Source organism: Puma concolor, chromosome E3 (genome assembly GCF_028749965.1).
Source record: "Puma concolor isolate L17-30 chromosome E3, mPumCon1.1.hap2, whole genome shotgun sequence".
NCBI lineage: Eukaryota > Metazoa > Chordata > Mammalia > Carnivora > Felidae > Puma > Puma concolor.
Window position 1 is genome coordinate 2,236,956 of NC_141682.1, and position 21,323 is coordinate 2,258,278.

Sequence of the window (21,323 nt, forward strand, 5' to 3'; positions counted from 1 at the left end):
AGGACTGGCTGGGCTCCTGGGGCCTGCTGATGTCACCAAGGTGGGGCAGGCTGGAGGGGGGGGCCTGCTGTGCAGACAGGTCGCCAGGAGAGCACGGAGCACGTCACGCCGTCCGGCCCCACAGCCACCGGCCCTTCCCCAGCCCGGGGCAGCCCGGCCTTGAGACAGATGGAGCCCAGGGACCAGCCACTTGTGGTGAGCATCCCCCCTCGTGTTCCTGACAGGCCTACGGCCGCATGTCCCCAAGGCTGCCTCCTGGCCCTCTGCCCCTTGGTACAGGTGCCCACTTGGCACAGGTCAGGTGTCGTGGCTGCGGGTCCCCGTCCAGGGCCCTGCCTCTGCTCCCCTGTCTGTCCCTCTTCACCCCCTGCCCTGTGATCTCCTCCCCGAGGAGCTCCAGGTCCTGCGAGGGCTGGCCAGACCCGTCTGCTGGGTTACTTGCAACTTGAGCCCACCTGACGGTGGATGAGCCGAGGCCCGGGACACACCCATCGGCTGGTTATAGGGAGACCCCCTCGTGGGGGGGGGGGGGGCAAGGCAAGAGTTTGGGCTGGGGGTCCCTGGAGAATCGGGAGCAGCCTCGGTGGGGCCCCCGGAAGGCAGCCGCCATGGTGTCCTGACCTCAGGTGGCGCTTCGGATCCGCCCGCTCAGTGACACAGAACTGGAGGAAGGGGCCACCGTCATCGTCCACAAAGTGGGAGACCAGGTGAGGCTGTGGGGGCACAGGGCGTGTGTCCATAGGGTCGTGACACCTAGCGAACATTAATACCGGACACTGCTGCAGACACCGGGGCGGACCCGTGAGAGACCCGAGGACTTTTCTGGCCCAGGGTGGGGGCGAACGGTGAAGGGATAAAGGTGTAGCTTCAGGGGCGTTCGGTGTTACAGAGGATCAAACAGCAAAGGTGGTCACGGAAGGGCTAAGGCCTTGAGCGGCAGCTAGAGGAGGTGGGGAGGTCGGTGGTCTCCGGGAGGGGGCGATCCAGGCAGAGGGGAGGGTGGCTCAGGCCCTGTGGCAGGGGTGGGTGTGGCTGCCCACACCAGGGGGGCAGGGCCTGGCGGAGGCGTGATCGCCAAGGGCTGGGGGGGCCAGAGCCGGTCTGGCAGGACCAGGTCAGGGTCTAGGCCCTTTGCTGGAAAAGGGCCCCAGGTGACCGTGGTACGGTGGGGCCGGGACCCCTACTCCTCAGAAACTGCTCACAAGATGAGCTCTCGGTGCGGTTTAGAAATGCCAGAATAAATGCCAAGTGGGGGGGGGCAAGACAAATTCTGTCAGATGAATTGGATTTTTCCATCTGTTGTTAGAAAGGCAGCTGTAACGAGGGCTTGAATGGAGTGCCCGGGAGTGTGTTAGCACTTCAGAGGCGAAGGACCCAGGGCGGGGAGCCTGCCAGATGGGGGTGCCTGGTGCTGACGCGGCAGGGCGGAGGGGAGCCCCGGCAGATGCCACGGGAAGAAGAAATGGACAGAGCGTGTGGGCTGCACAAACACTTTGGGTGCTCTGGGCAGAGGCCGCGGTGAATTAGTGCTGAGTCTGTAGATCGCTAAGCAGTAAATCGAGGTGAAGGTCGTTAAATTGGGGGAAGCAGAGATTTGCAGGAAAGGTTTTGGCCCAGGGTTGAAGACTGTATGTGGTGTTGATAGGGAAACAGCGTTGACTCAGCTGAATTCACACCACGAGCGCACTGGGGGGTCAGGATGCGGGCTGGGCCTCAGTCACCCAGGGGCAGGTGACCAGCCAGGCACCTCTGGGGGGGGGGGGGTGTGGATTGGAGACTGCCCCGTGCACGGTACTGATTAACACGGGACAGGGGAGGGAGGGAGTATTCTGGAATCTGTAACAGCTCTCAGGAGAGTGTCGCTAGTGCCCAAACCTTGGTGGCAGCCCATCTGGGGACTGACGGACCTCCTCCCAGGGAGTGCCTCCGCTGTCTAGGGTGACTCCCGCCCTACCTGATAACGGAGGTCAGAATGCAGCCTCTTGTTTGCTGGCCACACAGCTGGGAGGTGACCGACCCACACCTGCACAGTGGCCCCTGCCCACCCTGGCCCAGGGCAGCTCTGTGGGCGGGGGTCGCCCATCGATTCCTAGTTCAGGATGCCGTAATCCTCGTGGGGAGAACTTCTCCCACTTCCTGGGCTTTGGGGACTGGGTGACTTTAGGGGGACTTCTGGATCATGGGGAAGGGTTTGGTGTGGGGAGAGTGTGTCAGGAGAAGGGAAGTGGCTTCAATGAGTTCGAACATCACTTTTCGCAGGGCCTAGGCCCTTCTGAACATTGTGAGCACGTCGGTCTGTGCAGCAGAAGTGGGGCTGTGTGCCCGCGGGTGACAGGGTGCTTTGACATCCACCCCCCCCCGGGCCCCCGCCCTGCCTTCCCCCCACATCCTGTCTGGTCTATCCTTCCACTCCAGGGTGTGCCAGAGCCCACTTGGGGCCTCTCCCAAGGCCGCCTCACTCTACTCTGTACAAGACATAACTTGCTTTTTAAAAAATGAAAGTGGATGGGGCGCCTGGGTGGCGCAGTCGGTTAAGCGTCCGACTTCAGCCAGGTCACGATCTCGCGGTCCGTGAGTTCGAGCCCCACGTCGGGCTCTGGGCTGATGGCTCAGAGCCTGGAGCCTGTTTCCGATTCTGTGTCTCCCTCTCTCTCTGCCCCTCCCCCGTTCATGCTCTGTCTCTCTCTGTCCCAAAAATAAATAAATGTTGAAAAAAAAATTAAAAAAAAAAAATGAAAGCGGAGTTCATAAAACATAAAATTCGCTATTTAATTAATTATTTTTTTAGGTTGTTTATTTATTTTGAGAGAGAGAGGTAGAACAGGGGAGGGGCAGAGAGAGAGGAGGAGAATCCCAAGCAGGCTCTGCAGTCAGTGCAGAGCCCGACACGTGGCTCAAACTCAAAAACCGTGAGATCGTGACCTGAGACAAAACTGGGTCGAACGCTCAACTGACTGAGCCACCCAGGCGCCCCCAAAATTCACCGTTTTAATGTGAGCAAGTCAGCGGCCTTTAGGGCACTGGCAGTGTCCAAACATTGCCATCTCCCCAGCAGGAGACCCTGCGCCCACTCAGCTGCCCTCCTGCCCAGGTTGGTGGGGGAGCATTGCCCCTTGCTGGTGTGAGCCTGTTTAACTGCCAGGCCTACCCAGCGCTGGGCTGTGGGCCCCTGCAGGGACCTGCCCAGTTCCTCCAACATTCTGACCTGGCTCACAGCGAGCACCTGTGGTGGGAACTGTGTGGACCGGGGCCGCCCGAGTCCTTTTCTGGAGAGGCTCTCCCGGTTAGCTTACATCATGGAAAGCGTGCTGGCCTGAAGCCAGAGCGGGCCTCAGGGGCCGCTCCTGCCCCGCCGGACTCCCCAGGAACCTCTGAGCAGCCCTCGGACTCCCAAGACCTGTTCCCAAAGCTGTGGACCAAGACGGGGCTCGACCTGGTAGCCAGGAGGCCTGGCGGCCAGGCTCTCTGTCTGCCCAGCCTTGCCCCCAGGACTCTGTGGCTCTCTCCTGGCACCCCTCCCTCCCCCAGTCCCAGAGCTCCACTCAGAGTAAACAGAGCTGATGGCCTCTAATGGCCCTGGAGAGGCTCCTTTGAACCTCCCCGTCCCCAGAGGCCCTCAGACTCCTTGCTGTCCCCCCACCTCCGGGAGACTGGGGGGGGGGGGGGGGGGAACAGTTAACCCCACAAGGAGAGGCAGGAGCAGGCTGCAGAGCTGGGGGTGGGGAGTGGACACACTCGTGCACTCAGGGTGGCCTGGGGGCGCACGGCAGCCCCTGCGGTCCATCCCTCAGTTCATCAAAGGGCTTTCTTCCCTCAGTTCATCAAAGGGTGTCCCTGCAGAGCCCAGGGGGTTCTTCACTGAGCCCTGGTACCCGCCGTTGTGTGGGGGACTCGTTGTTGATTGGGTGCTGGTGTTGGGGGTGCCGGGGGGCAGAGCCCAGCAGGCCTGAGGGCTTCCAGTTGTGACTTTGGGGGTGCAGTAGCCTGGAGAGGCTACCCCTTTGCCTAGGAAGTGGGGAGGACGCCTGGGGGTGGAGCCCCCAGAACCCCCTCCTGGCTGAGCAGCCCTTCTGGGCCCGGTATGGAGCCCCCTCATGTCATCGAGGGTGGGCGGGCCTGGGGTCCTTGAGGGCGCGTGGAGCCTGCCTGGACTCTGAGCAGCCCCCTCGCTGCTCCTAGATGGCGGTGCTCATGGACCCCGACGAGGACCCTGAGGACACACTGCGGGCACACCGGTCACGGGAGAAGACTTTCATTTTCGACACCGTTTTCGACGAGCATGCCTCACAGGTACCCCCCAGCCCACGGCCACCCGCGTCCTCTCCTCGGGCCAGGCTGGCCGTGGGGGCCCTCTCCAGATCCTGGAGACCCCCTGGAGGACTTGGCGGGCAGGTGGTCCCATCCGTGACTTCTCACAGGAGTCTCCCTGACGAGTAGGAGGGTGGCACAGGGGCCACCCCAGGGGCAGGTAGCAGGAGGCCCCCTCCCACTGGTGCCCGGGGTTCACACATCTTCTCATTCGTCCATCCAAGCAAGGAAAGGGTGTCCCCTCCGCCGCCCGTGAGGCTAGGGCACACTCCCTGCCCCGGGGCCCCAATCCCAGGGGGAAGGTGGGCTGAGTAAGCAGGGAGAACTGGTCCTCCGTGAGGGCATGCTGCAGAGAGCTAGAACCTGATAGAGGGGCAAGGGGCTCAGGCCGGGGCTTGGGCGCCCCTCCCACACACACACAGAGGAGATGCTGAGCCTCCACGAGATCCCAGTGAGGCCAGGGCAGGGGGTTCGGGCCCAGCGTCAGGCCAGACTCACCAGCACCCATAGCCAAGGACGGGAGGCTGTCCAGCACGTCACCCTACCCTCGCCCGTGAGAGGGGTCTTGTCGCCCCACGCTAGAGAGGGGAGCCCGGCAGAGCAGGATTTGAACCCAGGCGCCCGGAGGTAGGAATGTCACCCCCCCAGGGTGATGATGTCTGGGGCTGTTTGGCCCCAAGACAAAGCCAGCGAGGGACACGGGCTCCGTGCTGCCAGCCCTGCACCCAGCTGCTCGTCCCCTCCCAGCTGAAGCGGAGCCCTGGGGCCCCTCCTTGCACTGCGCACCTCACCTCCAACTGCCCGGGAACCACGGGCTCCTCCGTGTCTCCCGGCTCTTGATTGGGGCACACCAGCATCCCCGAAGCCAGGGCAGACACGACCACTCACTCCCGTCCTTCCTGGCTCTGGGTGGACGGGCATCAGCTGGGCTCGGCACGGATCAGGCCACTGCAGCTCCAGGGAGGGAGCCAGACTCGGCACGTCAGCGGGAGGAGCAGTGGGGAGGCTGGGGACAGCATCTCAGGCAGGACGGGCGTGTGCCATAGGGCCCGTCGAGGCCCACCACCGCCCGTTGGCACTGGGAATGTCCCCTCCCTCGGGACTCGGCCGCTGTCTGAGCAGGCACGCTTCCTTCACTCCCGAGATGGTAACTGGGTCGGCGAAAGGAGGGTCCTGCTGAGTGGCTGCTGCCTGTCGAGCGCTGTCCTCGAGGGCTTGACGTGCGTCGTCTCGCGAACTTCTCAACAATCCTCTAAAACATGGAAACCTGATCCCCATTTTACAGATGGGGAAACAAGGCTGCCTGAGATCACACAGGGCCAGGTCACAGTCCCTGACGGTGTAAGTCCAGAGCTGAGGAAAGCAGTACTGGGTGGTGCCTCTAGCCTCTGAGCTGTGTGACCAGCCAGGGCTATGGGGACAATTCAGTGACATGAACAGCAGGGTCCAGAGTGGGTGCCCTGCAGGGCAGAGGAGGTGGGACTGTCATTTCTGCCTAATGCAGCCAAACGTACACCCCTGGAGGTATCCTTTCTTGAATACCCCTGTGGACAGGGAGCTCACTACCACACCTATTGCTAGGCACTGTTGCCTTACGTGAAATGCTACCGTCCTGAAACTTTCGCCCCTCGGTCCTGGTTTTGCCCCAGAGAGAGGAGTCCCGACGCTCTTCACAGACACACAAATCCTGCTGTCACCTTCCAGTCGCTGCATTCTGTGTGGTTTCTCTCGGATCTTGAGAAGTCCTGGAGAGGACTCGTGGGTGTCTAGGACCGAGCGGATGTCACGCTCCTGGCAGGAGCTCTCACGTGCACTCCCGCGTAATCCTCCCTGGAAGCTGGGAGCCCGGCCCCACCTCACCCAGGGGGCGGCACAGCAGGACAGGGGCCGCTGCCATCCTCCCGGGGGTCCCTGGCCATGGGCAGAGGGAACGGGACGTTGCAGACATCACACGTGTGTCCTCTCCAGCAGCCACGTGCCCTGCCTCGCTGGGCCATGCGTTCCACCGTCCGTCCGTCTGTCCGTTCACAGGAAGACGTGTACCGTGCCACCACCCAGCACCTAGTGGAAGGCGTCGTTTCTGGATACAATGCAACGGTGTTTGCCTATGGCCCCTCAGGTAGGGCCCCGGGCAGCGCCCCGAGGAGGGCATGGGGTGGGGGGAGTGGACTCTCCCTGATAGTACAAGACACCTGCCACGCGCTGGTCTCACCGGCTCTTCTGTCCTGGGAGCAGCCCCGAGAGGCAGGTCAGGCCATCCCCTTTCTGCTCACAACACAGCTGGGCCTCGGCTAAAATGACCTCCCCAAGGTCACACAGCTGGGAGGAGTGAGTCTGGGGTTGAGCCAAAGCCCGCACCTTGCTGCCTGTCAGAACCCACAGACGTCTTCTCCGCACCCACTGGGTGGGCTCGACAGAGGTCCGCAGAGCTGAGCTACCTGCTGAATCCTGAAGCTAGAATCACAGAGGGCCGGGGCAGGTGGGGAGACTGAGGCCTGAGATGCGCCTTGCCCAGAGTTGCGGCCTGTTCGCTTTGCCTCTTCATTCAGCAGGCCTTAGGGAGCACACACCCCGTGCCAGGCTCTGGCGTTTGGGGAGCCGGTTGGGGGCAGGCGAGCGGCGCCCCTGTAGAGAGGCACTCTGTAGCAAGTTGCACGCGGGTCCCGTCACTGTAGAAACAGCACCGGCTCGGGCCTGGGGGAAGAGGACACCTCTGGGGCCCACCCCCCACACCGTCTGTGTCCTTGCTTCGATCCCGCTATCCCTGCGTCCGTGCTTTCTCCCGCACGTGAGCCATCAGACTCCGGGTCTTTCCCCTGGTTCCCGAGGTGGAAGATGAATGTGTCAGCGTGGTCAGGACAGTCTGTCCAGTGTGGGCGGACATGTGAACGGTCTCCTGGGAGCGCGCGCCCGGGTGGGTTGGAGCCCACTCAGGACTCCCCGCCTGGGCGGGCGCCCCGCCGTCTGCAGGCGCAGGGAAGACGTACACCATGCTGGGCATGGACGCGGAGCCCGGCGTCTACCTGCGGACCCTCAGTGACCTGTTCCGGGCCATCGAGATGCGCGGCAGCACGGACTGGGGTGTGTCGATGTCTTACCTGGAGGTGAGCTGCCCACCACCTCGGTGCCCCGTGCACAGCAAGCCTCTGTGTCCCCCCCCCCAGATACCCCTCACGGGGACTGTCAGCCCTTGGGGCGTCTGAGATCTCCCTGCAGCCACGAGCCCCATGATACCTTAAACCTCCTGCTTTCTTTGCACCAAAGCTTCTCAGTTTCCAACTTTTGTCTCCCCTCCCAGATTTACAACGAAGTGATTCGGGACCTCCTGAACCCGTCCTCGGGGTTTCTGGACCTGAGGGAAGATTCTCGGGGCAGCATCCAGATCGCAGGCCTCACGGAAGTCTCTACCTCTAACGCGCAGGAGGTGAGGGTCCCAGGGGCCCCCGGAGGGAGGCGTGCCTCAGCCTGGGCGGCCGCGCTCACCACAGCTCAGGGGGCGGAGCTGGACGCACAGCTCCGTGTCATTTCTCGGCTGAGGGGACGTTGTCCTTGCGCCCACACCCCTCCCCCGGCCCACGCTCAGGGCAGACGCAGGCTGGGAGCCCTTCCCTACACGGCAGCCCAGCCTGTCAGGGTCAACTGCATGCTTGAAACCCACTTGCCATCCTGAGTGGGCGTGTTGTCCACTTGTCTGCGGCCTTCTGTCTTATCTGCCCGCCCCCCACTCCCCCTGCTGGCCCACACTCCGCAGTGCCCTCAGGATGGGCCTCCTGCTTGCCGGAGAGCCTCATGCCTCCCTGTTGCCCCCAGGTCCTTCACGGACTCCCCGAGGCCCAGCCGTGTGCCCTTAGCGGTGCCCCTCGTGGGTTCAGGTCGGGGAGAGGAGACTTCCTGCCTGTTCTCCCATGGTGACACTGTGTCAGTGTCCTCCCCCACCGCATGCTCTGTGGCCTCAGCACCGCCCGGCACGTAGCAGGTGCCCCGCGAGGCTCGCTGGCCTGATCCCCACGGCGGCTTGCACACAGTGGGTTTCAGCCCAACCTGCCAGCTTCAGGGAGACCACACAACTGCGGGGTTCTGCGGTGAGAGGTTCTGGGACACTGGCAGGCGATCCATTGGTGATGTCTGCCACGGGTAGAGGAGGGGAGAGCGGTACAAGTGTCTGCACCCTGCCGTTCCTGCCGCAAACCAGAAATTGCCTCCTCTGGACGAGGTTCTGTCGGCAAAGAGCTGCCCAATAGGGCTCGGGGGACAGGCCTCCTTCCTGCTTCGTGGTTCTGCAGGGAGCGCGTGGTCTCTCGGAGGCCCCCCCGACGCCCCCAACTCTCCGTTTGTCCTCAGATCATGCACCTTCTCACCAAAGGCAACCGGCAGCGCACGCAGGAGCCCACGGCCGCCAACAAGACGTCGTCTCGCTCCCACGCGGTGCTGCAGGTCACCGTGCGCCAGCGGAGCCGCGGCTCGGACTTGGCGGAGGGAGTGCGCGTCGGGAAGCTCTTCATGGTGGACCTGGCGGGCTCCGAACGGGCGTCGCAGGTTCTGTCCCCCCTCCCGCCCAGTCACACCGTCCCCAGTCACTCTGGTCTGCGAGCGAGCGGGGCCCCTCCTTGTCCAACAGCATCTTCAGCACCTAGAACAGCTCCTGACCCCGCAGGGGGCCCGCTAGCTCACTGGCTACGGCTACAGAGTGAGCCGCTTCTCAGCACGTGCTGAGCAGCCAAGCCCACGGAGCCAGAACTTACAATTGCACAATTCCCGAGTGGCAGGCTCTCCTGACCCACCCACCCTCAGGGAGCTCTGAGCCTCTGGGGGAAGGCAGATGTGTGACCAGAGGATTACGGCGTGGGTAGGCCTGCGCTTTGAGATTCACAGTCTGCACAGAGGCTGCAGAGGAGGACAGGGTGGTGGTGTGGGGTCATCAGGAGTTTGGGGGAGGGTGCAAGGAAGGGCATGTGAGATGGAGGGAGCGTGGCTGTTGGGAGGACAGTGCCCAGTTCACTCCTGCCCAACATGGCCACAGACCCTGACACTCCTTCCGAGGGCCCCGCCTGCCTGCCCCTGGGCTCTGGGCTTGCCTGTCCTTTGCGGCACCTGTCGCTGGGAATGGGGCTGTGCTTACCTTGTGCTGCCCGGTGGGCTGGGCCTTCCTTGAAGGCAGGACCCAGCCCCGGGCCGGGCACAGAGAAGGTGTTTGACAGAGGCCAAGTCAGAACAGCGGTGTTACTGACAAACGACAGTTTACCCGTCCCCAAAGACCAGGCCCTTAGCGTGCACAGTCCACATAATCCCCCCAGCGCAGTATAGGGTGGGGAGCACGTGTGGAGCTGGGACCCCGGCGTGGTGTGGATCCAGGCTTTGGGCCTGGGGGTGTTGGGCCCGCATCTGTGCCTTTCAACTGCTGTGATATTCGTGCTTCTGGTTGGCATCACGTGCTCTATGTCTTTGGGGTTTTCCATCATGGAGTCGTTTCACTCATCCGTTCACTGACCTGCCCTGCAGCTGCCCTGCCGAACTGAGCAGGGCCTCGCCAGCTGCCAGGGTCAGGCTGGCATAAAATGTACTGTGTTCGTAGAAACTGTGAGGCACAGCAGGGCCAGGACACCAGGAGACGACCGCCGTTGGAAAGATAGTCTTCGCTGGCAGTTCCCAGAGGAGGGGGCACGGGATGCCATGCGGGCCACAGGGGACGCCCCAGGGCCAGTCAGGAGGCAGAGGGAGGCGGTGCTTGGGCGAGAGCCTTACTGTGGTTTCTGCACGAAGGAGCTGGCGAGGCGGGGCGAGCAGGCTGAGGCCCGGCCAGTCTGGGTGATTCCAGTGGGCTCCAGGGCATGGGGGCTGTCCCGGCTGTCTGGTCCCTGGGGGTTAGGACTGGGGGACAGTGGCCCAGAGTGTGATGGCCCCACGGAGGAGGGGGTCGGGGTGTGGGCTCTGGGTTGGCTGGTCTGCATCCGAGAAGTGTGCTCCTGGGTGAGGGGTTTAGGACCCTCAGGAACTGGCTGGCCCTAGGGGGGCAGGGGCAGTCCCTCTAGGGTCAGCAAGGGCTCCAGGTGTGAAAGCATCAGAGTACAGACAACAAAGGACACGGCTGACACACAGGCAGATGTGGGTGCCGACAGGTTCATGCAGGTGGAGCCCCATGTGATGAAGGTCTGGGACTCTGGCCTATGCCAGCTGGGCTTGGCTGTGTCCTCAGGGGACAAGATGGAGGGGTTTCCACAGAGGGGGTCCAGGGTCTGGGTCCTTGATCTCACTCCCCTCTGACTTGCTGTGTGCCTTTGGGGAAGCTGCTTCCCCCTCTGGGCCTGGTTTTGTTTCAGTTGTATATTCAAGTGGCCTGCACGGGCTGCTTTGCGAATCTGCTCAGTTCTCGCGAGCTGTCATTTCTTCACCGAAAACCACGCATAAAGTAGTCTATTCCCGGGCACAAGGTCTCTGAGAAAGCCCCCTCACTCTATGACACAGACACATGACGTGGGCAGCTGTCCTGGCTCTGGCCACTCCAGCAGCTCTGGTCCTACCCTGCACCAGCTCCCACTTAATGAAATTAGTAGCCAGCGTTTACTGCTTGCCTCTGTGGGCACAGGTCCGAGCTGGCCTGTTGCACACATTCCGCACTGAATCCTCACTTTAATCCCTGTGAAGTTGGAAGATTGCCCCTTCTGGCAAATAAGGAAGCTGGGACAGGCTGGGAGAAGTGTCAGGGATTCTCAGACCGTGCTGTCAGTTGGCTTCCCGTGCCTTTAAGGAGGAGACGTTCTTTCCCCCTGGTTTCACATGTACTAGAAACACAGTGCAGAAAATGTGGAAAATAGAGATAAGGGGAAGAAAGGGAGAATCCCCGTGGTGCTTGCTCTGGGAGGTGCTCATGCTGCACCTTCACGCGGGCAGCACCTGCTGTGGGCCAGGTGGTGCCGGGGTCCCGGGCCACCGTGGAGCCTGGGGGGTCCAGCGGAGAGCGGCTAGGAAGATGTTAAGTGCGTAAAGGAGCACGGCGGCTGCCAGGGAAGTTACATGATGAAGGAAATCGGGTGCGAGGCCGGCCACCACGGCCCCCCGCTTCAGAGAGTGAGGTCGGGGGTGCCCCTGCAGGAGGGGAAGGACAGGGAGGTTCTGGCATGGGGGGCGCCCATGTAAACCCGCACGCTCACCTGTTTCTTGTCAGAGTGGGGTTGTCGTGCACAGAGCTCCCTGTCACCCATTTCTCATCTCGTTTGCTCACTGGAGAGCATGTTGGCTTGGCCACACCCCTCCCTGGACGCTTAAGGCTCCACGCAGAGTCCCGGCACCCACTTCCGGGCCCCAGGCTGTCGGGAGCAGGGGTGCCCGGGTGGGACGGGGTCAGTGCACCGTGCGGACCTCGTCCTCTCCCACCCAGACCCAAAACCGCGGCAAGAGGAGGAAGGAAGGCGCCCACATCAACCGCTCCCTGCTGGCGCTGGGCAACTGCATCAACGCACTCAGCGAGAAAGGCGGCAGCCGGGCGCAGTACGTGAACTTCCGGGACAGCAAGCTCACGCGCCTGCTGAAGGTACGGCTGCGGCAGCCGCCTACATCATCCCGGGCTTCTCTGCCGGGAGGGAGGCCCAGACCTGGCTCCGAGGACCCCTCCAGGAACCCCCGAAGGCAGGAGAACGCTGTAGACCCCTTTGCTAGTCACTGCCTGACTTCCACACCATCCCTCTGAGTATGGGCCGGCCAGGGGCTTGCATACTCCCAGAGACAGAAAGCTCACTACCTTACTGAGGCCGCCTGTCCCATCCTGGGCCGTCTGACATTGAGACACTGCCCTCTGTGCTGAGCTGGGTGCTGTCCTCTCTATTCCATAGCAAGAGGGTGAGTAAACAAATTGGCAAAGCAATAAATACACATCCCTGCAGGTTTGGCCTCTCTGCTCTGGTCTCATCAGAACAGAGGTCCGATGGGGTGGCCTTGGGGCATGTCTCATTGTGTCCCTTCCGCATGTCCCCTCCCCAAGCACCAATCCCTTGGTCCTGCCATCACCTGCTCCCCTCAGGGTTTGGAGCAGGAACCTCAGAAGGAGGGTCCAGGCGGGCCTGGGACGGGCACTGGAGGGCCTCTTCCCAACACCCCCAACTCAGACCCTCTGCTGAGCAGGACGCCCTGGGAGGGAACAGCCGGACCGTGATGATCGCGCACATCAGCCCGGCCAGCACGCACTTCGAGGAGTCTCGGACCACCCTGCTGTATGCCTACAGGGCAAAGAACATCAAGACGAGGGTGAGGCGCCCCCCCCCCCCGTTCCTCATCTGCTCCCCCACTGGCCAAATTCTCCCTCCGGGCTCCCTCTGGAGCCTCCCTTCCACCCCAGGGCTCCTGGCGGCCCTGGGCTTGTGGCCGCCTGACTCCAGCCTCTGCCGCCACCTTTACGGGGCTTCCTCAGGAGGATCTCATCTCAAGAGCCTTTACTTAACCTGCAAAGACCCTTTTCCCCAATGAGGCCCCATTCGCAGGGTTCTGTGGGTTCAGGACATGAGTTGACTTAGCTGTTCGCCAGGCACCCTCTGAGCTCTTGATGTCTGGATTTATTTACCTCTTCACGCCCTCTCCCCGGGAGGGAGGCCCGTTATCCCGTTGTGCAGACTGGGCAGCCCGAGCGGAGCACCAAGAGAGGCTCCCACGTTCTGGCTCCAGGGGCCACACTTTTGGCCCCTCTCCGCTCTGGCTGCAGCTGCACTCGGTGTAGAGGATCGGTCTGTGCGGCCGCGCGGGTGTTTAGTGGCACTGTGTGTATCTAGTGGCCAGCGAGTGAAGGGGACGCTTGCAGGGATGAGCCCCGTCCCAAAGCGTGGCCACGAGCTAGGTGCCGGGATAGCGCCTACTCTCAGCCAAGCTTCGAGCACAGCAGCGGGCAAGGCCACTGGGAACCGTGTCTCCCACACACAGATCTGTCACTTCCAGCTGTGGCCAGCGCTCTCAGTGACAGCCGTGGGGCGCGAGAAGGGAGAGTGACAGAGGAGACAGAGTTTAGGGGGTCAGTCCAGGACGCCGGGCCCCGAGTGAGGAAGAGCCCGTGGGTGTGCACCCGTAAGTGCGTGTGCCTCGTGGCCTGCTGGTTCACCCTCCAAATCACCAAAGAAAAACCGGGACCCGTGTGCGTCCGAACGCTGTGTCACTGGCAAGCCCCAAAGTGCCCGTCCAAGGGGACGCGGCGAGCAGACAGCTGCGTCCCTCTGGTGGGCTGCTGGGCAGCTGTTACAGAAGGTGGGGTACACGCATCCGGGCAGACGGACCGCGCCCCAGCGACAACGCTGGATGAGGGAAGCAAGTAAAAGTGAGAAAAGAAAGCCAGGCGGCACCCGGCTGGCTCAGTCGGGGGAGCATGGGACTCTTCATCTCAGGGTCGTGAGTTTGAGCCCCACGTGGGGCATGGAGCCTACTTAAAAATTGTTTTAAAAAGAATAGTAGCCCCGGTTTGATATGTTTACATAAAAAAAAAACAAAAAACAAAAGCCAAACCTGTACCAAGAAACTCCCTATAGGTGTCTCTGGAGATACATTTATATGAACAGAACCACCTCCAGAGGGCACACACCCAACTGACCACAGTGGTTACCTCTGGGGAGGGCCTTTGACGGATGTTCGAATTTTCCGTATTGTGCCAAATACGCATGACATAAAATTTACCATTTCAACCACTTCTGAGTGAGCAGCTCAGGGGCACCGAGCACATTCACGTGCTTTGCAGCTGTCCCCACTGTCCGGCTCCAGAACGTTCCATCTTTCCACACTGAGACCCTGTCCCGTTACACACAGACTCCCCATGTGCTCCCCCAGCCCTGGCCCCACTGTCTACTCTGTGTTTGTGAGTCTGACGACCCTGTGACCTCGTGGACTGGGTCCCACTGTGTGTCCTCCTGTGTTGTGAGTCTGACAACCCCAGGACTGCGTGGGAGTGGGTCCCAGTATGTGTCCTCCCGTGTCCATGAGTCTGACGACCCCGGGACGTCGAGTGAGTGGGTCCCAGTGCGTGTCCTCCCATGTCCGTGAGTCTGACAACCCCGGGACCTCAAGTGAGTGGGTCCCAGTGCATGTCCTTCTGTGTCCGTGAGTCTGACGACCCGGGACCTCGTGGGAGTGGGTCCCAGTGCGCGTCCTCCCGTGTCTGTGAGTCTGATGATCCCGGGACCCCGAGTGAGTGGGTCCCAGTGTGTGTCCTCCCGTGTCCATGAGACTGACGACCCCGGGACCTTGTGTAAGTGGGTCCCAGTGCGTGTCCTTCCGTGTCTGTGAGTCTGAGAACTCCGTGACTTTGTGTGAGTGGGTCCCAGTGTGTGTCCTCCCGTGTCCGTGAGTCTGACGACGCTGGGACCTCGTGGGAGTGGGTCCCAGTGCGTGTCCTTCCGTGTCTTGCTGTGTCACTCAGTATCATTTCCTTGGCGTTCATCCACATGGGAGCAGGTGTCTGGGTTTCCTCTCTTTTTAAGGCTGAGTTGCATTAATCTGAATTTTCTTGACATAAATGTGCTGGCATAGCTGTAGCATAAATATCACATAGTGGGTCCGTTCTGGCTAGGTCTGACCTCGGCCACATGTCCCACCCACCAGGTGAAGCGCAACCTACTGAACGTGTCCTACCACATCGCACAGTACACGGACGTCATCTCCAACCTGCGCAGGGAGATCGAGCACCTCAAGTCCAAAATTGAGAAGCAGGAGGAGGAGAAGAGAGGAAAACCCGGGGTCCAGGACGCACAAGGTAGGGCCGAGCTCCTGGGGCCTCCTGTGGCTTTGCCACCCAAGCCCAGGGCACGTGGCCGTGGCCGTGGATTTCCGTCCCAGCCTGCCACGCGCTGCCTGTCGCTCCCTGGCCCGCAGAGTGCGGGGAGTGGCTGCCTTCTCTGTCTCCTGATCTCTTCCTTCTTTCCTTTTCACCCTCCCACCATTTTGTTTTTTCTTTCTTCTTAGATCAGTTTTTCTTTAGAAACACAAATCTTTCATTCCGGGATAACTAGATTTACACAGAAGTTGCAGAGATAGTACCGAGAGTTCTTCGCTTCCCCTCATGTTGGCGTCTAAATTGTTATTTATCTGTTGAGGCAAAACCACACATAGCAAAATTCACCATCTTTTTTTAAAGTTAATTTATTTATTTTGACAGAGAGAGAGAGAGAGAGAGAGAGAGAGAATGGGGGAGGGGGCAGAGAGAGAGAGAATCCCAGGCAGTCTCCCCGCTCAGTGCGGAGCCCAACTCAGGACTCAGTCTCACGAACTGTGACATCATGACCTGAGCCGAAGTCAAGAGTCAGACGCTCAACCCACCAAGCCACCCAGGTGTCCCTAAAACTCACCGTCTGAAAGTGCACCGTTCACTGGCATTTGGCAGACCCCAAGAGTTCTGGGTTCGCCCCTCCACCTGGCCAGCCCCAAAGCAAACCCCATGCCTGGCATGCAGTTTCTCTCTGTCCCTCTTCTCCCCCAACCTAGCTTTATTTAGGCCTCCCTTAGGGGTGAGCATATCATAGCTTTTCCATAAAATTATAAAATTAATCAGTAAGTTAAAGTAACCATAAAAATGGCAGTAAGGAAGTCAAGTGTGCTTATGCGTATAAACGCGTGCTTACCTACCCACAGACACGTTCTTGTGGCTAATTGAGATAGGCTTTGCCATAATGAATAAAGACATTTTGAAAATCCGCAGGAAGGAATAAATGGTCCAAAACTGAGGAAGAGAACAGGCGATTCAGAGAATTCCCAGGGGCCGACAAACACGGGAAAAGATTCTTAACTGCGTTAGGAAACAGATACACATTGAGATAATTTTCACTTGTGGGATTGGCTAAAGTTAAAACGCCAGGTAACAGCGAGTGGATGGTATGCGATACATTGTGTAAATGGCAGCTTAAACACTCTTACTGGGAACATGAGTCAACGTGTCTCAGGGAGGCAGGCTTGCGTCTGTTCGAACTTACAGTGTGTGTGTTCTGTGCCCCAGCCCTCTGCACCATGCAGGTGCACCTGCATGCCACGAGGCATGCCTCTCCCGTGCCCAGGAGGCTGTGGGACCCTAAGGTGCCCATCGGAAGGGGCATCCCCCACTGTGGTTAGGGAGGGTGGCTAGGCCAGTCTGTGCAGCCGGGCCCCTCGAGGGTGCGTCACTGGGTGGCCATGAAAGAGTAGCAGCCCTCCGATCCCATTCACCCACCGGAAATCCCACATGTGTCTCTACATACACGTTCCGGCACAAAACCCCGCAGGGAACGATCCGGAAGGGCACACATCAAAACGGCAGCCGTGGTTTTCTGTGGGTGGGGATCGGGGATTTGGGGGGTGGAGACCAGATGACAAAGAGGGTCTTCAGTCTTGACCTGTTATTTGAATTTTTCTGATAAAAACAATGTCCCGTGTTGCTTGTGTAAATACCGCGAATTATAAAATCATAGTACTAAGTGTTCACGACGCGCAACTTGCTGAATACGGCAAAGCACGGGAGGAAAACAGAACTCAGCCACAGGCCCGCAGCTGGTTCTGTCCGGTCTCTTCAGGAGATGAGCACGTGCCCCCAGTGCCCCACACACACCCACCGCCCACGTGCACCCCAAAACCAGGGGGGGTCATGCTCTTCACGCACCGGTTGAGGGCCTGCGATGGAAAGGGTGCCCTTCTCAGTGAGGTCCGGATGGCCCTGTCCTCAAGCAGCGTGCACTCTCATGGGAGGGAGACAGCAATGATCGGGTGGAGGTGTGAGACCGAGAAGCCGGGTGGGGTCGGAGTTGGAGGGGAGGAGGCCACGTGAGCTCGGCCACATATCAGGGCCTTTCTGAGGAGGCCGCGTCTCGCCGTGCGAAGGAACGAGCCACACACAGACAGGGGGCTGAGCCTTCTGGCCGAGGGGACAGCATGTGTAAAGGGCCTGGGGGAGAGAGCAGGCCGGTGTGGTGGCGCGGGGGCGGAGGTGTGGCGGGGATGAGGCTGGAGAGATGGGCAGGCTGGTGCTGAATGGGGCCTGGGCTTATGCTGAGGGTTGGCATCCGGGGAGGCCCGGCAGGGTGTGGGCAGCAGAGCAGAGTTAGGGGCCCCCTTGAGATGCACAGTCGTAAGTGGAAGGGAGACCAGGTGACAGAGCGGTTTGCCTCAGTGCGCTGCCGGGGAGGAGGGTTCTCCACGGTTGCGGGTTAGCCCTGCAAACACGGCAGGACTTGAGGGGAGGCCCGGGGCGACCACCATGATCTCCCGTGAGCGCCAAGGAAAGGTTGAAAATGCTCACAGTCCGTGATGGGATTTCCAGCACTCGTGGGGGAGAAGGGCTGGCAGGGAGGGGCAGAGCCCCCAGGCTGCAGCTACGCCTGTGACCCAGCCTGGGGACCCCTGTCTGTGGAGGTGGATCCCCAGAGGACAGGAGTCAGGAGCGCCTGAGAGGATTCGGGAATCACCAAGAATAAGGAGAGAGCAGTGCTGAGGAGAAACTGCTAGACTGAGCGTGGATGTCATCCCTGGAGAAGGGTCAGTGGCATCTGGGAGGCCCTGGTGAGAGGGTGTGTTGATTTCTGCTCCTGTCTTCTGTCCTCTCCTTCCTCACACCAGCTGTGGGTTTCTCCTTCCTTTCCTGGTTCCCTGAGGTCACTGCCATCATTTTGCTGTGTACCTGTGTGGGTGGTGTTTCCCAGAGAGGGACACGGGATTTGCGTGCGTGCGTAGCGTGGGGCAGGGGCGTGGCTTAGTGCCTTTACACAAACAGCACCAGCCTATAGCTGTGCCTAGTGTCTCTCCTCCAGGATGTGTCCTGGGCCCGCCCATAAGTGCAAATGGGTCTGCCCCTTCTAACAGAGCAGTGCACAGGAAGGACACACGAGAGTTCGCAGTACCTCATCCCTTTTGATGGGCACTTGGGGGCTTTCCGGTTACGTAGCCTCGCTGAGCACACGGCACCTGTTTCTCTCCGGTGATTCGGAGGTTTGGGTTTCTGTTGGAGCAAGGGGATGAGGGAAGTGTGCAAACAAGAGGGGCTGTTGTTGATGGCAGCTGAGTCCCAAGGGGCCAGCGGAGGGTGTTGAGGGCAGCTGAGTCCCAAGGGCCAGCAGAGGGTGTTGATGGCAGCTGAATCCCAGGGGGCCAGCGGAGGGCTGGGGGGCCAGTGAGGGTGGAGGACGGGGTTGTTGTGGAGAATTTGCAAAGCCAGGTGGTGGCCAGGATGCTTGAGCTTCGTTGGGGTCGGGGGTCAACAGGATGCATGGTGAGAGAGCCTTCATCCTGATGGCCTCTTAATTATTGGGGCTGGTCCTAGGTGGTCTGTAGTGGGGATACAGGCAGTGTCCTGAGGGGTGGTGATCTCACGATGAGCCCTGAGGGCACCACAGGCTTCCCTTGGGTCCTGCTCTGCCATGCCTGGGCAGCAGTGGGACCCTGGTGTGCACAGCTTTGCCAGGATCATTACGAGCATTTCCAGGATATCAAGTACTCCCCAGAAACCTTGGTTCGGTCATCTGGCTGCATTGTGCATTTCACCCATCTCCGATCGCTTGACATTGAGGGAAAAGGTGCCCCTTGACCACTGCCCTCGGGTCAGAGGAACAGACTGCATGCGTCCAGAGTGGAGCTCCCAGTGGGGCAGTCAGGGACTACCATCAATTAGTCATAAACAGCCATTAGGTAGGAAATTACATGGAAACAAAAAAGACAAAACTGGTTTGTTCTGCAGAACTTACGTTCTAGCAGGAAAGGGGGATGTCAAACATCTATCACAAAATGTTCATCAATTATCGATATGCAGAGGACTGTGAAGGAGAAGGCGTGATGTTATCAGAACAAGTGGCAGGTGGACCCAGATTGAGAATCTGGGAGGGTTTCCCTGAGGAAATGAGGTATGAGCTCAGATGGCTAGCCCAGTCACACCCCTCCTTGGATTCCTGAGACTCAAATCCAGGTAACCCGACCCCAAACCAGGCAGGGAGACCATCTAAATCATCTACCCAGTTATCTGTCTATTCATCCCTTCATCCATCCATCAATCATTTACTCACCCATTCATCCATCCATGATCTAGTCATCCATCCATCCATCCATCCACCCATCCATTATTCACCTATCCATCCATCTTTCCATCCTTCCATTATTCACCCATCCATCTCTCCATCCATCCTTCCATCCATCCATTATTCACCTGTCCATCCATCTTTCCATCCATCCATCCATCCATCCATCCATCCATCCATGAATCCATTATTCACCTATCTATCCATCTATCCATCCATTCCATCCACCCATCCATTCATCCATCTGTCTCTCCATCCATCCATCTACTCCATCCATGAATCCTTTATTCACCCATCCATCCATCTCTCCATCTATCCACTCCATCCATCCATCCATCATTCACCCATCCATCCATCTCTCCATCCATCTATCCATCCATCCATCCATTATTCACCCATCCATCCATCTCTCCATCTCTCCATCCATCCATCCATCCATTATTCACCCATCCATCCATCTCTCCATCCATCCATTATTCACCCATCCGTCCGTCTCTCCATCCATCCATCCACTCCATCCATCCATGAATCCTTTATTCACCCATCCATCCATCTCCATCTATCCACTCCATCCATCCATCCATCATTCACCCATTCATCCATCTCTCCATCCATCCACTCTCCATCCATCCATTATTCACCCGTCGTCCATCTCTCCATCCATCCATTATTCACTCATCCATCTATCTCTCCATCCATTATTCACTCGTCCATCCATCTCTCCATCCATCCATTATTCATCCATCCATCTCTCCATCCATCCATTATTCATCCATCCATCCATCCATCTCTCCATCCATCCTTCCATCCATCCATTATTCACCTGTCCATCCATCTTTCCATCCATCCATCCATCCATCCATCCATCCATCCATCCATGAATCCATTATTCACCTATCTATCCATCTATCCATCCATCCATCCACCCATCCATTCATCCATCTGTCTCTCCATCCATCCATCTACTCTATCCATCCATGAATCCTTTATTCACCCATCCATCCATCTCTCCATCTATCCACTCCATCCATCCATCCATCATTCACCCATCCATCCATCTCTCCATCCATCCATCTCTCCATCCATCTATCCATCCATCCATCCATTATTCACCCATCCATCCATCTCTCCATCTCTCCATCCATCCATCCATCCATCCATTATTCACCCATCCATCCATCTCTCCATCCATCCATTATTCACCCATCCGTCCGTCTCTCCATCCATCCATCCACTCCATCCATCCATGAATCCTTTATTCACCCATCCATCCATCTCCATCTATCCACTCCATCCATCCATCCATCATTCACCCATCCATCCATCTCTCCATCCATCCACTCTCCATCCATCCATTATTCACCCGTCGTCCATCTCTCCATCCATCCATTATTCACTCATCCATCCATCTCTCCATCCATCCATTATTCACTCGTCCATCCATCTCTCCATCCATCCATTATTCATCCATCCATCTCTCCATCCATCCATTATTCATCCATCCATCCATCCATCCATCCATCTCTCCATCCATCTCTCCATCCATCCACTCCATCCATCTATCCATCCATCCATCTATTATTCACCCATCCACCCATCTCTCCATCCATCCATCCATCCACTCCATCCATCCATGAATCCTTTATTCACCCATCCATCCATCTCTCCATCTATCCATCCATCATTCACCCATCCATCCATCTCTCCATCCATCCATCTCTCCATCCATCTATCCATCCATCCATCCATTATTCACCCATCCATCCATCTATCCATCTCTCCATCCATCCATCCATCCATCCATTATTCACCCATCCATCCATCTCTCCATCCATCCATTATTCACCCATCCGTCCGTCTCTCCATCCATCCATCCACTCCATCCATCCATGAATCCTTTATTCACCCATCCATCCATCTCTCCATCTATCCACTCCATCCATCCATCCATCATTCACCCATCCATCCATCTCTCCATCCATCCATCTCTCCATCCATCCATTATTCACCCGTCCGTCCATCTCT

General features: G+C 59.0%; 1 protein-coding gene across 1 annotated transcript in view; it reads left to right on the plus strand.

The window, feature by feature from the left end:
- The first annotated feature begins 68 nt into the window (after window positions 1–68).
- The window catches only part of LOC112859982 (kinesin-like protein KIF19), a 44,685-nt gene continuing 23,430 nt past the window's right edge, over window positions 69–21,323 (plus strand). The window contains exons 1-10 of the mRNA XM_086691855.1: window positions 69–195; window positions 627–707; window positions 4,180–4,290; window positions 6,340–6,427; window positions 7,279–7,412; window positions 7,607–7,732; window positions 8,650–8,844; window positions 11,684–11,836; window positions 12,424–12,546; window positions 14,875–15,025. Coding sequence (XP_086547981.1) covers window positions 169–195; window positions 627–707; window positions 4,180–4,290; window positions 6,340–6,427; window positions 7,279–7,412; window positions 7,607–7,732; window positions 8,650–8,844; window positions 11,684–11,836; window positions 12,424–12,546; window positions 14,875–15,025 — 1,189 coding nt within the window. The 5' untranslated portion in view covers window positions 69–168. The remainder of the gene's footprint in view (window positions 196–626; window positions 708–4,179; window positions 4,291–6,339; window positions 6,428–7,278; window positions 7,413–7,606; window positions 7,733–8,649; window positions 8,845–11,683; window positions 11,837–12,423; window positions 12,547–14,874; window positions 15,026–21,323) is intronic.